The sequence below is a fragment of the Manis pentadactyla genome, chromosome 6 (assembly GCF_030020395.1).
Source record: "Manis pentadactyla isolate mManPen7 chromosome 6, mManPen7.hap1, whole genome shotgun sequence".
NCBI lineage: Eukaryota > Metazoa > Chordata > Mammalia > Pholidota > Manidae > Manis > Manis pentadactyla.
In genome coordinates, this window is record NC_080024.1 from 116,744,815 (window position 1) to 116,760,067 (window position 15,253).

The following is a 15,253-nucleotide window of genomic DNA, read 5'->3' on the forward strand; positions in this document are numbered from 1 at the left end:
GTATGAAAGTTGACAGATTTTATTGTTAAATACAGAATGAATATAAAAACTTTTTTTCTCTTATTACTGTGGGAAGAGGCAGTAAGAAGAGAGTGATGTGGCTACCAGAAGCATGACATGAGTGTGATGGGGTCAAATTATGGCTGATAAGCCTGTTACATAGAACCTGAAGGTTTGCTGTGCAACTGTCCACCACGAAGACATCATTAGCCTAGTTGGTCCTCATAAGAACCATGTTTTCCTAGGGTAGAGAAATGAGAGCAGCCCGCTTGCCTGTCCCTAAGGGAGCTAGCTGCTCCTACATAGCTAGGCCACCCAGTCTGATACCACAGAACTGCCACAAAAGAGGACATTGACCATCTTTCAGAGGTGGTAAAGCTTTAGAGGAGTTTAGGTGGTGTGTTGCTCACTTTCCATAGTGAGGCACGGTCCTGCAGGCTGATGGTAGAAAGTAGTTGGGTGCTTTGTGACCGACAGATTAGCTAGACTAACTGAACTTGTTTTCAGGCTACAGTCGAGTCCTGGGTGAAAGACAAAATGCCAAAGAAATCTGGTCGCTGGTGGTTTTGGCGTAAGAGAGAGAGCATGGCCAAACAGGTAACCAACCTGGGGGTGACCCTTTCTGTGGGCCGAAAAGAAGTGAATCTTCCATTTATTCCAAAAACCTTTTTGGCAAGTGCAAGAAAGTCAGTGTGGTCTATATAGCACCCTTTTCAATAATAATAGTCCCCATGTTTGAGTAGTTACATGGCAGGTTACTAGGTGCTTTACATTCATTACCTCTCAGTTCTGCTGCAGCCCAGCAGTTCCCATTTCACGAGTAAGGAAACAATGGCATGGACAGCTGAAGCAGCTCAGCCATCTGAGAACCAGAGGGACTCGGCTTGGGTTTGACCTTGAGTCCAACTCCAAAGCCTGTGCTCCTTCCACTTCATGGCCTCACCTTCCAGATACCACCAGACGCTTGTTACCCTCCCTCACAGGATGGGGCATGGCATCCATCACTGGTCTTCTGCAGTCCTGGTGTCCCTGATGACTGTGGGCCAGTTTCATTTTATTTTCTGACTTGAAATGGTGCTGTTTTAAAATGTTTACCTCTGGCTTGGCAGTGACAGCATTTTCTGTAACAGCACATGACTTCCGTCTCAGGCTCCTGTTCTTTGGCTCAAACTAGATAAAGTCTGTTTCTTAGGCATTTTTAAGTTGTGGATTCAGAAAGCAATTTCGCTTGTTCCTGGAGAGGGCTGTTGATGAAGTTTTTTCTTTCTTTCATTTACTGTCTTTTTTTTCTTGCTGTCATGAATGTACAATTACAGTAGCAACATTATGGTTACTAGACTCCCCCCATTATCAAGTCCCCACCACATACCCCATTGCAGTCACTGTCCATCAGTGTAGTAAGATGCTATAGAGTCACTACTTGTCTTCTCTGTGTTGTACAGCCTTCCCTGAGCCCTGCCCCCCTACATTATGTGTGCTTATTGTAATACCCCCTTTTTGCCCTTATCCCTCCCTTCCCACCCATCCTCCCCAGTCCCTTTCCCTTTGGTAACTGTTAGTCCATTCTTGGGTTCTGTGAGTCTGCTGCTGTTTGGTTCCTTCAGTTTTTTCTTTGTTCTTATACTGCACAGATGAGTGAAATCATCTGATACTTGTCTTTTTTCTGCCTGGCTTATTTCACTGAGCATAATACCCTCTAGCTCCATCCATGTTGTTGCAAATGGTATGTTGATGAAGTTGTGCTTACAGTAACAGGGAAGAATTGCACATTGCCATTATTACCTTGCTGTTTTAGCTGCCAGAGGCCAAGGAAGGGAAATCCGAGGTACCATCGACTGGTGACCTGCCATCAAGCACAAAGGAACCAGCCAGTGGCAGGTGGGCATCCTTCCTCTGGGCCCACAGTGCTTGGGCAGCCCCTTCTTGGCCATTGCATTCTGGTTGATTTGGGCAATTTTGTTTAATTCTTAGTCAGAAAACATCTTTTTCCTATGGACATACATGACAGTAAGTGGCCTGTTTGTGCCAGTCAGTTAGTTAGCAGATGATAAATTCTTCCTAAGAAACACTACCAGCTTAGAGGGGTAAATATATTCATCACTGCTTTCTAAATCCCTTACTTCCATCCTGGAGCCATGGAATCAGGTGCCTGTGAAATGTAGACCCTGGGGAGGGAATTTTGAGGAGTCTTAAGATGTGCAGTCCTGGGTTCCCCTGCTCCCCAGTTTCCTGTCCATTGCAGAAAGGAGATAGAGAAGAGACTCTCAAATTGGTGTGGGTCCATTTGTTTCCTGGAGGAAGTAACAGGCTGTGGCCATGCAGTTTGGTGGCCCTGAGAGATGCCACCATGACCCCGAATCTCATTTCTTCTGACCCATCCTTCCCCAGCCAGATGCTCCCCTGCCCCCTCCCCTAACTTCAGCATTTCCTTGTTCTTTACCCCTTCTTTAAAAAAGGTGAATAAAATCTTTTTTAACGTTTTAAATCAGTATAAACAATTAATATTTTCTGTAATTTTTATCTTTTGAAACATATATATCCTTTTCAACAAGAGTTAATAGGCCTGGTGTTCACTGGTCATAGGAGAATATGACCAGTCATGGCCCCCAGGTGACTACTGGCCAGTCGTGAGAGGGAGGGTGGTGCAGCCTTGTCACTTTGTGATGCAGATATTCAGGCATGTGAAAATAGTGGAAATAACTCTTCCCATTCCTAAAATGGACCTAAGGTCTCTTTTCTTGATCCTGAACGGAAAGTTCTCATCAGTAAAACACCTTGCTGCCTCCTCAGTAACTGGGTTCATGTTGACTAGGCCGGCTGAGGATGACTCATCAAGTGAGGAGGGGTCACAGGAGCTCGAAGGATCGATCAGAGTGGACCCTGTCCCCACAGAGACTGCAGGCCACAGCAGCACAACCAGCTATAAGAAGTCTCTTCGACTCTCCTCGGACCAGATTGTGAGTAGTGTGTGATCTGTGTGGGTGCAGTCAGATTATCTCAGTAACTGTTTCATTGGGTCCATTTCCTCTCCACCCAGTCCCAGCCTTACACACACTACACAGTATGTGGGCATGGAAATGCTCACCCACAGAACAGTGTCCCGCATCCCTGGGGACCACGAGGATCACTTGGGGAACCTCTGCCACCTCTGACCTCCCACCTCAGTCTCTGGAAAGATTCTGTATTTTTATCCTGCTTCCTGGATGAATCTTAACAAAGCCAGCCCAACACTGGGCCACATATCTCTCAGGAGCCACCACATTAGAGAAAGGACGTTTTCTTGTTTAGACTCAGCTTCCCACTCCCTGATTTTTACCTATTTTCAGTGCGAAGTGGTGTCGTTGCACCGCAGGGCAGTCTCAGGTACGGAGGAAGAACAGAGAGGTTTTGATTTTTAGGAGGGACCAGAAAAGTCTCTTAGAATCCCCAAACACCATTCAGGCTATGGCTCCCTCAGCCCAGCTTGCTGTGAGTGGGCAGTGCAGCCCTGGGCCCCATGTGGCTGACTTGATAGAACCCATCCTGCCTTGCACTAGGGTCCTGAAACACTGGTTCTTGTTTTGCAAATACTCAGACTCTCTTCAAACCTGTATACTTTCAGCTGATTTTCTTCTATTACAGTTACAATATTTATTTATTTCTTCCCACTCTTTATACATCCACACATGTGTATATAAATATTTATTTTAGATTAGGATGCCTTTTCACTTAACATAGCCTTAGCAGTCTCTCAGTGACTGCATATTTTTGGAAAACATGGCTTTAGTTGTTGCTCGTAATTCTGTCAAAGCAATGTACCCATAATTTTCAGAATTCTCCCTTGATTTTCTTATTCTTCTACTTTTTATAATAGGCAAAACTGAAGCTCCAAGAGGGCCCAAATGATGTTGTGTTTAGCATTACAACCCAGTATCAAGGTACCTGCCGCTGTGCGGGAACCATTTACCTGTGGAACTGGAACGACAAGGTGGTCATTTCTGACATTGACGGCACAATCACCAAGTAAGCAGGATCCCGCCGTACTGCGGGGAGGGGAGGTGCAGGCCTTTGCGCTGGGCGCCGCCTCGCCACACATCTGTCCCTCGGCCACCATCAGGAGAGTTTTGTACACTGTATGCACTGAGGCGACCTGAGTACAGTCCACAGTCCACACGGTCATTTTAGGGATGGAGGAAATGGGTGGAACCATAGGAATGTAATGCCAAAAACAACTTTCAGGTTCAGTCGTTTGGTTTTCAGATTCTGGCATTGAAAAGACACATGCACAGCTAGGAAACTGTTGAGATTGGGGTAGAGAAAAAGAGGCTGTGTGGTTTTAAATTCTCTCTGAAAATGAGTATTGGGCTCTCGTGTCTGATGCTACTTTGAGAAGTTGCTCATGGATGCCTCTGCAGGGACTGCCCCGCTGTTGCACAAGCCGTGATAAAATTGCCTTTGTGGTTGTGTCCGCCACCACCTCCACCCCTTGTGTCTTGGCAGCTGCCAGTTAATAAGAAAACAATTGGCTTTATATGCTTGATTCCTGACAGCTTTTCCTATTTTAATGCTTTTAGGTCTGATGCTTTGGGACAGATTCTTCCACAGCTGGGTAAAGATTGGACTCATCAAGGTATAGCAAAGCTCTACCATGCCATCAACGAGTAGGTATTCTGTCCCATGTGTCAACACAGTCGAATGAGCTAGAATCCTGTTTTGATTAAGAAATGTAGGAAAAAGAGCATTTTTTCCTGCTTTTTTCCGTTCCTTTCTGTAGCCTCAAAGAAAAGAAGCAACCACCATTTATAGAACTCGAGCTGTGTGCGTGCATTGCGGTACATATTTAACCTGTATTACCTCATCCTTACAATGCTGTCTTAGGCACTACCTGTTTCCGTAGTTACTGTTATAATTGGGGTTTTTTAGCTATAATTTAACAAGGGAACCAGTTTTCATTTTTAGTTAGTTAATGGGTATTTTTAAATTGTTATTCTATTGAAAAGGTAATACATTATGCGTGGGGACAACATTTCACCAATGGGTCTTCTCCACCAGGGCAGTGCCATGAGAAAGCTGTGCCATGGCCTTTGTGGGACCATAATACGTATGTGTTATAATGATTTAGTAAATTACAATGTCTTAAGCATTCATTGAAAATACTATAGTATGAAAATTACATCAGTTATGCAGGCACAGTTTTGCTCCTTACAGAATGGTTTGTGTTGTGAAATTGTCTTTACAACTAAGATCCTATGTATCTTTCCTTTACAGCAGATACTTTAAAAATAGTCCATGATTGTTGTCTGTTATCCATGTAGCTTTCGAGGACTAAGTGCTGAGGCTGTAACAGCACTGTACCTCTGGCAATCCCTAGTCATGTACACCTCCTACGTGTGGTTCTCTCCATGGTGATTTCCATGGAGAGGTGAGAACTTTATAATCCTAACTGCTTTTCTGTTAAACTCAAGAATTTGACTTTCATGTCAAAGGAGGAAACTTTATTTGAATATTTATAAGAAAAGTGCCTCTTATCCTTTAGCCAAAGTTTGTGGGCTAAACAGGACATGTTCTCTTTCAGGAATGGCTACAAGTTTCTGTACTGCTCTGCCCGCGCCATTGGCATGGCCGACATGACCCGAGGCTACCTGCACTGGGTCAATGACAAGGGCACCATCCTGCCCCGGGGCCCTCTGATGCTCTCCCCCAGCAGCTTGTTCTCTGCCTTCCACAGGTACCTGTCTGCTGGGTAGTGGTGCCGCCCCTGTGGGTGGGCGGGGTGCTGAGGGACCTGAACGTGAGGGTGACAGTCCCTGGCCGGGTTTGTGGCTGCTGGGTCTCTTGGTCCTTTGGCTCCCCCATAGCTTTCTGACTCACACCTCATGCAGACTGTGTCACACATGGTCAAGAAAAGATTGACCAAGAAGGATAAAGATACCAGTTAAGAAGGATTAAAAAAATCAGGTGGTTATGAACACTGAAGTTTTTTCTGGACCACACAGCAGGAAAAACTACAATTTTGAATTTGGTGACTATACTTTTTTTTACCCCCTAGGGAAGTGATAGAAAAGAAACCAGAGAAGTTCAAAATCGAGTGTCTAAATGATATCAAGAGTCTGTTTGCCCCACCTAGGCAGCCTTTCTATGCTGCCTTTGGAAACCGTCCGAATGTAAGTGTCTCTCCTCTGGGCCACATGTCCTGATGCGGTGGGAGGATGGTGCTTCTTAGGGGACAGCCATGTCATGATTCTCAGACCAGTTGTATGAGTAAAATGAACATCTTTTCTGCCAGATGGGTTTTCACTTTTCTTTTCCAAATTTCTCCAAGTGGGAGGCTCCATAGGTGGAGATCTGCCCTAGAATTTTGGTACATGATGAAGGGCACTTGTTTGTTTCTGTGGCTTCCACTCCATGTCCTCAGGTAGTTCGGACTCATATTCTAAGTAGCTCTAAGCTGTGTCCTTGGATCTGCCCCAGAACCACAGCATGAGCGCTCACCCTCGGTGATGCTTCCCAGCCTGTCTCCCCAGAGTCGCCAGACCTGCTGAAGGCACTGCTTCCAGGCTCTGGCAGGCAGTGGGGGGCTCTGCTCCTGCTCCAGGCCCCTGGCGTCTCCTCAGTACACAAGCTTTCTGACTCCCTGTGCTGGGTTTGGCTTCACTTCATAATTTGGGTTTTTAAAGCTCAGAGCTGCACTGCACCCAGCTCCACACGTTTTCTGTAGACAGTCTTCTGTTTATGCAATTCTTCTGGCTCATAAGAAACCAGAGCAGTTTCTCCTAATTTCTTCTCTCTGTAATCACCATCTGATGTTTTCTTCTGCAGGATGTCTATGCTTACATGCAAGTTGGAGTTCCAGACTGCAGAATATTCACTGTGAACCCGAAGGGTGAATTAATACAAGAAAGGACCAAAGGGAACAAGTCATCGTAAGTGTCTCTTGTTTCTCAGCCCAGCGGGGAAGTTGCGGACAGGCAGATACTAAGGATCAGTCCCAGCTGGAGGTTATCAGACTTGGGTCTGCCTTTTGGAGGCTTGCTTCTTTGCCTGGGTGTTTTCTCCTCTCCATTAGCTATTATGGGATTACTGATTATCCTAGACTTTGAAGAGGAAGGCAGGGCCCTGAAAAGGGGTGGATGCCTGTTTCGGATTCTACCGGTCTGAGGAATCTGAGTAACTAGCTTCACAACCTCCTACAATCCTGTGCTCTTAGGTCAGCTACAGAGTAACAGTCTGTTTCTTCCCCAATCCCTTCCCCTAGGTATCACAGGCTGAGCGAGCTTGTGGAGCACGTGTTCCCACTTCTCGATAAGGAGCAGAATTCCGCCTTCCCATGCCCAGAGTTCAGCTCGTTCTGCTACTGGCGAGACCCGATCCGTAAAGTGGACCTGGACGACCTGGCCTGAAGCGGCACCTCCAGGGAGACGTCCTCAGTCACTTGCCTCGAAGCAAGGGAAGGTGACCGGCACTTCTGCTGGACAAAGGACACTGGGCTACCCTCCAAGCCACAGGTGTGGGACAAGACTTGCTGACAGCCAGGCAGCAGCAGGGGACAGTGAGAACTGGAGCTGGAGTGGCCGTCCTCCTCCCCTGCTGGGCTCAGGGGTGCAGCTCAGAGGCCTGAGGAGAAAGGAGCTCGGACCTGAGGGTGAGGCCTAGGTGCCTGTCACTGGTTCTTTTCATGCACACTCTGCTGGGTGTTCCTTTAATTGGATAACATAAAATGAAGGGAAAAAAGCTAAATTAGAGTGGACCAGAACATTGTACAAAGCAAAGTGTTATAATTTCTACTTAGCAGCTGAGAGGCTCTCTAAAACCGGGGCTTGATTGAGGGGCTCGGTTGACTGAACTGCTCCAGGTCCGGGTAGTGATGTCAGTTTGGCCGCCTGCACATGTTTCTCTTGTGGACTCCTCCTCTTCTGCTACCGTGAACCAGGAGGGTCACTGGGGAGCCAGCCAGGGGACCCCAGGACCACTGATCCCAGCCTCACAAACATCGGCTTCTGGGGAGTAAAAGCCCCTTGGATCATCATCTTCTTGTAGGTGACTAATAGGTGATGAGAGCCCCGGCCTGGCGAGGCAGGCCTTACACGGTGGATCTGATGTCTGTAAGGGCAGCACTCACAGCAGGAGCTGGTTAAAACAGCCAAGGACAGATTGTTTGCAGTGCAGATGTGCACTTGCACTGGGTCTGGAAGTCCTTCCCTGCTCCTCCGCCCGTAGCTCTGTTACACAGCCTGGGTATAATGAGCTCGTGTCAGAGTCTGAGCAGGCAGCACCCAGGGAGGACTCTTTTCTGTCAGCTTCTTGACTGTGATAGCCTGGAGAGACTGGGCTGGAGGTTGACAGTCACCTCAGTATTAAAACCAGGAGAACTGTTGGAGAGGAAGGCTTCAGGAGACCATAATGGTGACACATAGGCCTCCGTCAGTGAGAAGGCAGTGAGCAGGGGGCTGCTGTGGTTACGACTCGAGACGGGTCTCCATTTCCACTTCTGCTTTCCCTCTGCTGGCACAGGGGGTTCTCCTCCTTTTAGTGTGCTCCGTCCAAAATAACAGTGATCTAGAGATGGAGAAATGGGGTGGTTGTTTTCCAGATTGGAGAGTTGAAAGTCCCCAGCTTACAAGGTTCAGCCACTTTTCCAGTCTGTTGGATGCAGAGACAGTGGCGGGATCCCCGAAGGCATTTCTCAGTGGCAGCACCTGGGGGCACTGTTCCCAGAGGAGGAATGGCACATGGCACACGCTTCCTCCTGTGCAGGCCTTTCTCCCTTCAGTAGTTGAAGGACTAATCATTCAGTGAGTTTATTTGTGTACAGTAGGTTATGGAAACTATGTTCATGTGAGGTTCTGCCCAGTTAATGAATTAAGTCCTAGCAGAGTAGCCATGCATCTGTCTTTCTCGTAGACGCCATCAGTGTGTCTTCTTGGCCACATTTGCTTTAGAAGAATGAGCATTGTGCATTTAACCTGAGCTTAGTAGGGCTTTGCATATGTGCGGTATGGAAACTCTTAAAACACTTTTGTTGACCTTTTAGTTTGTCCTTTCAAGAGTTTTTGGGTAGATGGTTTGTTTTTCTTGATAACGCCCTCCTCTCTGGGCACAGGAGCCTGCTTGAAGGGTCCAGCCTAGGAGCCCTCTCAGCCCTGCTCTGCAGGTGGTTGGTATCTGTCCCAGTGTCCATAAGCACTAGACTTTGTCATTTTGTCACTGCAGATTGATCCAGTGGGTACATATGCTAATTAGTGTCTTTCCTTATTTAAAGGAGTCCCTCTTGCTGAAGGTAGATGATTACTATTACTGTAGTGTTCAAGTATTAAGTTTATGCTGAAAATCCATTGCCATTTGGTACAAATGACATTTGTTCTTTCTGTGAAAGAGAGTTACCCTTGAGTGTGTTTGTACACAGACCCACATGGTGAGCTAAGGAAGGAAGCGTTAGCCCCAGGCATTCTGTGATGGGCGGCATCAAGGGGAGACTGCCTGCAGACTGCGGCCCTTCCCACTCCCCGGTTTAGCCAGACTTTGGTGTTTTATCTCAGTGTCCTTGTACTGAAGCTTGTGGTGTCGAGCCTGCGTCTCTGGCAGGCACCAGGAACCCTTCGTGGGAGCCTGGAGTGTGTACACCTAGTCCGTGGGAAGGGTACTGTGCTTGCTGTGCTTAAAAACATCTGTGTAGTTTTCAGCCCGAAAAAGATTAAGCTTATGAGTGTGGTGTCCTAAAATGAAAACTGCTCCCATGGGGAGAACAGCTGAGTGAGTGACAGCCGGACGGCTGGGAAGTGCTAGTTTCTGTGAGACCGCGCTCGGCCTTCTGGGTGTTTGTGACAGTGCGGACAAGCTTTTAGAAATAGGTAAAACATTAACTTTCTATTTTTGCAAGTTGGTAAGAAAGGACTCTTCCAGGTAATTTTATCATCTTTTCAAGTATCCTTTGTGCTCTGGGTGGCCTTTTCCCCTGTTTTAGAACATGTGGAGTTTAATGGAACCGGTTAAAAATTGAGTTTTTGTTTAAAGTAAGTGCTCTTTCCAGATGAAAACTACTTGTTTAGTTTGTTTTGAAGGTAAGGAAAGGAGGAGGAAAAATTGTTCTTTAATTAATTATATTCAGTCTGTGATTAAGTATTTGATTATTAGACAGCAGTTCCACTAAAAAGTTTTGTCAGAAATTAATTGTAAACATCAGAACAGAACTCTTAGTTATGGCAAAGACAGTTGTCTTCAGATAAATGACTCATACTTTGGTGCAGTGTTTGATGTTCAAAACAAAACATTACAACAATAAACAAACATAAACTTTAATGCATTTGACTCTTTCCTTCAGAGCACATTTAAACCATCTTCTCTGTACTCTTGCCAGAAACTGATAATTTCCATAAATTAGCATTTTGATCTTTCCTGACACTTAAATTTGTCCACAGAGAGGACTTCTTTTTCATGCTTATTTTTATAAAACCTGACTCCACAAATGAGGCTACAACTACAGGAACTAACCTCTCTTGCTTTGTAGGTCCTGCCAGGGAGAGTCAGTCATACATACTTAATTTCAGGTGTGTTCTCACTGGGGTCCTCCAGGCTGTCCCCCTCCCGCCCCCCAGCCCTTGGGAGGTCCCCTGAGAGTCCTCCTAAGAGCCTCTTCCCCCAACCTTTCATTAACCTTTCCTCAGGGTGAATACTAGCTACTTAGCAGTCCTGATGTTTTCATCAGCTCAGGAGAGTTAGTGCAATCGCTCTAGGATCAAAAACCACATCCCAAATACTATGTAAACAAGTGTCTTTTTACCCCTCAGATTGCTGGGTCCTGCCAGATGCAGTATGTGTTGAATGTGTTGAATCCCAAAGCTCTCCGGGAGCGTGTGCCTCCGAGCATGGAAAAGCTTTCATTGATTTCATGCTGCTGCACTGTGATGTAATGGCCTGGATGGGTGAGAGGACAGAGTGAAAGGAACTGTGGTGTTTGGGGTGTGTTTAGGAATAGGAAGGAAGAACTCAAGATGGGGAGTTGGTCCTAAGGGACACAGCTCAGTGCTTCAGAGAGGAGCAGGTGGGTCCAGCGCGCAGCTCTCAGAGGGCCTCTCGGGCTGCAGCTGCCCCCTGCTGCACTATGCCCCCCTTGAATCTGGGTGCTCGGCCTTTGTCCTTCCCTTTGGTGGGGCAGTATATGGGATACGCATGTGTGTTTAGAAAGTGGACATGGATATATGGAAAGCTTTGTTTCAGTTCTGCAGGCGTGGACTTGGGCCTGTCTCTGATCACAAAGTTTCCTTTCAAACTGCAAATCAGTGATGAGAAACAATTTAAAAGATAGAGTTTCTGGGAAAATTAGATGACTGTACTAACAGGGAGGTAATTTCAGTTTTATATTGATTTGCATTCTTTTGTTGTGAATCATTTTGTTGGTTTGTTAGTAATCGTTTAAATGAGGCCATTCACTGATGGAGGGGAGAAAAAAGTCTCAGTCTCATCTCTGCTTAAGGAAGTGCCCTGACCTTTTTTCTCAGCAACAGCTCCTTTATTTCAAAAGTTGTAACCTGGTTACACGTTGAAATGATGATGCATGGTTAAATGATCAAGTCCTAGGGCTTGGTTCATGCGTCTGAGCTTACGGGCTGTCAACTTCTGGAAGGGGCTGCTGTGCCCATAGACCTGAGTTCAGCTGGCCTTGAATCTTCTCTCTTGTACAAGGACAGCCTTTCCTTTAAGAAGCTGTCTCCTAATTGAGGGTGACCGGCTTTCAGCCTATTCTGTCTCTATGTAAATGCAGGACCTGCTGTGGTTAGATTCATCTCCTTTGCCTATCTTGGGTACACACAGCTGAAATCCACCTTTTTTGGTGAGTCATCAAGATTTGCTGAGAGACAAGGATCAAGTTTACTGTGGAGCAGAAGGAAAGTGGTCATTGTCACCCTTCTGCCTGGACCCTGCCTTTCTGGCTGTGGAGCATTCGCCCCCCTGTGGTGCTGAGTTAAGGTCCAGGGAGGGAGCAGGAGGGGGGCAGAAGCATGTACACATGTCAGCTGGGTTTTCCTGAAAATGTTCCTTTGCTGTGAGGTTTCTCCATGAGTCATTTTTAGAACAGCCAGTGATACTCTGACAGCCACCTTTTGCCAGTTCCCCACCTATGGGAATGGGATGAGAATGCCTCCCCACCAGCTCTGGGCAGAGGCCTGGATTTGAAAGCTCAAAAGCAGTAAATCTTCAGCTCCTGGTCATGGCTCCCTGGCTGGCGCAGGGGCTGAGGAAGAAGCTGCTCTGAAGTGTCCCATTGGCAACTGTAATCTCATTTGCAAGCAGCCTTGAAAATTCAAAGTAATTTTACAGCATAAGAGCATCTAGTGGCTTGGTTCAGGCTAAGAAAACATCTTCCCCTGGGGTTCTAGGACCCTTGATTGGCCAACAGATTTAACGAACCCAATGAGCACAGACCACCTGCGGCTAGAGGTCTCTGTGCCTGCTGCTGAAGGAGTAACATGCCTGGCGTCCCTGGAACAGAATGTGCTCTCCATGGAAAGACTGCTTTCCTCTGATGATCTCAGCTTTCAGGGGGGTGGGTTTCATGTTGGGCCTTGTGTTGCCTGGGAACCTAAGGGTTCTTAGCACTGCATCTGCTGTGAGCTCTGCAGCCAGCAGTCTCATTAGATATGAATGTTAAACATCCCCTGGAGGAGCTCCTCGTCAGCTGTGGGGATCACATGGAGGTCTTGACCTCTAAAATGTCTGGTCTATCTGGACAAGGAAAAAACCCAAGTGTAGAGCTTGGATTCTGAGGAGTAACATAGTTCAGACTAACTTATTCAGGCTTACTTTCTACAGCCATAAAAGAAATTTGCAGTTTGCTTTTTAGCAACAACCATCAATCCAAAAGGCACCAGACTGAAAGTGGTTTAATCTTTATTGGCACTCCCTGTCTTCGCACTCAATTGTACATGTCATTCAAGGAGCACAGCAAGCTGCAGAGACAGTCTCTCGTGCATCCCTTCACTGCTGGACAAAAGCCCATGTGAGCAGCAGGGAGCCAAGCCCCAGCAGCCCAGACGACCCCTGGATCAGTAGTGGTATGTGCCATCACAGCACTTCGGTGTTTAAACTTCTCTTCTGCACGCAGCATAAAGAAAGACAAAATAGTCAGCGATGGTTCTGCTCTCCAGTCAAAATTGTAGCCCCAAGTACCAGGTGTGCTGGCCCACTTCCTCCCAGCCCATAGCACAGCAGCTCTCCCCCTCCATCAGCAGGATGTGACCCTGTGGCCTTGCCCTGCTGAGGGGTTAGCACCCTATGGGCCCAGAGCAGGCAGTGCAGAGCTGGGAGCTGCAGTGGTTCCTGACTCCAGTCGTCCAGTGGAGCAGCAGAAGGCAGTGGCCACATAACCAATTACAGCTCCTCGCTGTCTGCCCGGGACCTCCAAGGCTTGGTGGCCCAGCAGCCAGGTAGAACCTTTATCTTGGGGGAGGTGATGAGATGGCTGTAGAAAACTAGACCAGTGCTCCATTACCTACATAAACTGAATATATTAAAACTTCCAAGTTCTTACAGTTACCTTTCCTCTCTTTTCCCTAGAGGTAAGAAAGGAAAGGATATAAGAAAACCCCACTAAATGTGGAATACATCTCATCAAAGTCTGTGTGAGCCAACCTGCCCCCAGTCACCACTATGTTGACACCATCTCCTGCCTTCAAGTGCACAATAAGGTGGAAGGCCCCTGGGCCTCCACAAGTGTGCAGGGCCCCCTGGGGCTGGTGATACTCCAGGAATTCTCTCTTGTAGCCGGCTGTGTGCAGCTGGACCACGCTGCCATTGGAGACCGACAGGACAGCTTCCACATATGCATCTCTCTCAGGAGTGAGGGTGGCTGTGATGAGGTACCGCCCATCATAGGGAGCTGTGAAAATCCCTGAGGAAGAAGTCAGACACCTGTGCTCATGACACCATCACCACCCTTTGTGACAGGTTATCAGTTAACCCAATGTAGAGGGACCAGTCATCTTGGTTTGCCCCAGTTTTGGTTCTCAAAGTCATGGGCAAACCTTGAGAGTTGGACACCCTACTTGTAGAAGGCAGCAGGCTGACAGGCAGGGAAAGGTATCCCTTTTTTACACCTGCACCCACCTTTACTCCCTTTCCCACCCCCGCCTTAGCTCAGGCTGCTTTTCTACATTTCATGGCTCTTTGCCACTGACCCAGTCTTTGTTACAAGTCCTAGCTTCTTGCAACATCTAGAAGAGGACAATCACTGCAAAACATCCAGGATTTATGTACTATAATTCAGGACCATAGGAAAAGCTTGCCTTACAGAGAACTAGCTAGCCTTGCCTGGAAGAGAGCTCATTCCCTCTAATATTCCAACAGTGGGTCCGTGGAGCCTTTGCAATCCGGTGTTCATGGCCCATGCTCCGTGAAGACACAGGGCTGAGGTCCAGCCTGTGGCCTGCCGCCCACCTTACCTAAGGTTTAATAAGGAAGCAGCAGCTGCCCAGATGCTGGTTGCCTCTTTGGAGTTTTCTCCATCACTGAGAGCACCTCAAGGCCAACTTAGAATCAACCCCACAGATTACTGCTGGGCACAATATCTATGAAACACCTGAGTGGCCTCCTGAGGAGGCCAAGACCAAAAAGAACCACAAGGCTTGTTGCTAACCCAGGGAGAGGCCACAACAGCCCTCATGTGGACAAGTTAGACTGGTATGTAGGTGGCCTCTGTTCTTGATGAGCTGACATTCACTTAACCAATAACCCAAAGTTCTGGGCCTGCAGAGGTGGGGAGTGGTGGTGGGAGGTGGGGAGGTGGCATGAGGTAGAGGAGGTAAGGTTTGTGGATGTTGTAGATGCACCATTTGCAAAGTAGCTGCAGGTGGCCCCAGAGCTTGGGAAGCAGAGCCCACCCACTCCAAAGCAGGGCATGAGCAGCATCACTGCATGGGCTCTGGGGAGGCAGCCAGACATGGGCCACTGACTACAGGCCAAAGGGAGCTGAACAGTAATCACAGGCTAGGTCTTCAATCTGCCTTGAAAAATAGAAAATGCCAGGCCAGAAAGATGGTGGCGTGAGAGGTGAGACTGAAACCTCCTCCCAAAACAACATATAATATGAAAGTATAGCAGATACATCAAATCCTGAAAAGAGCAACAAGAAAGGCTGTGGCAGACTGTCTCCACCTGGGGAAACCAGCAGACCTCAAGGAAAAGGGTAAAGTATCAAAGCCATGATCGGGAAGGACCCAAGCCTTTCCCCCACCCCAGCTCCCTGGAGTGAGGAAGAGAAACAGAGTGGAGAAGGGGGTGG

The 15,253-nt window shown here is 47.4% G+C and overlaps 2 protein-coding genes across 6 annotated transcripts in view; one reads left to right on the plus strand and one right to left on the minus strand.

The window, feature by feature from the left end:
• Positions 1 to 10,275, plus strand: part of LPIN2 (lipin 2) — a 100,457-nt gene extending 90,182 nt beyond the window's left edge. For 4 of the 5 annotated variants that reach the window (XM_036905850.2, XM_036905846.2, XM_036905849.2 and 1 more), the window contains 9 exons: positions 508 to 597; positions 1,796 to 1,878; positions 2,813 to 2,957; positions 3,854 to 4,002; positions 4,554 to 4,640; positions 5,555 to 5,707; positions 6,029 to 6,143; positions 6,799 to 6,902; positions 7,235 to 10,275. In XM_036905850.2, the coding sequence (XP_036761745.2) occupies positions 508 to 597; positions 1,796 to 1,878; positions 2,813 to 2,957; positions 3,854 to 4,002; positions 4,554 to 4,640; positions 5,555 to 5,707; positions 6,029 to 6,143; positions 6,799 to 6,902; positions 7,235 to 7,379 (1,071 nt within the window). In that variant the 3' untranslated portion in view covers positions 7,380 to 10,275. Of the gene's footprint in view, positions 1 to 507; positions 598 to 1,795; positions 1,879 to 2,812; positions 2,958 to 3,853; positions 4,003 to 4,553; positions 4,641 to 5,554; positions 5,708 to 6,028; positions 6,144 to 6,798; positions 6,903 to 7,234 lie in introns of those variants that run through there. The other variant, XR_008998309.1, reaches the window with a different exon arrangement.
• Positions 10,276 to 12,847: 2,572 nt separating this feature from the next.
• Positions 12,848 to 15,253, minus strand: part of EMILIN2 (elastin microfibril interfacer 2) — a 69,257-nt gene continuing 66,851 nt past the window's right edge. Inside the window, exon 8 of the mRNA XM_036905844.2 lies at positions 12,848 to 13,864. Within this exon, the coding sequence (XP_036761739.2) occupies positions 13,527 to 13,864 (338 nt within the window). The 3' untranslated portion in view covers positions 12,848 to 13,526. The remainder of the gene's footprint in view (positions 13,865 to 15,253) is intronic.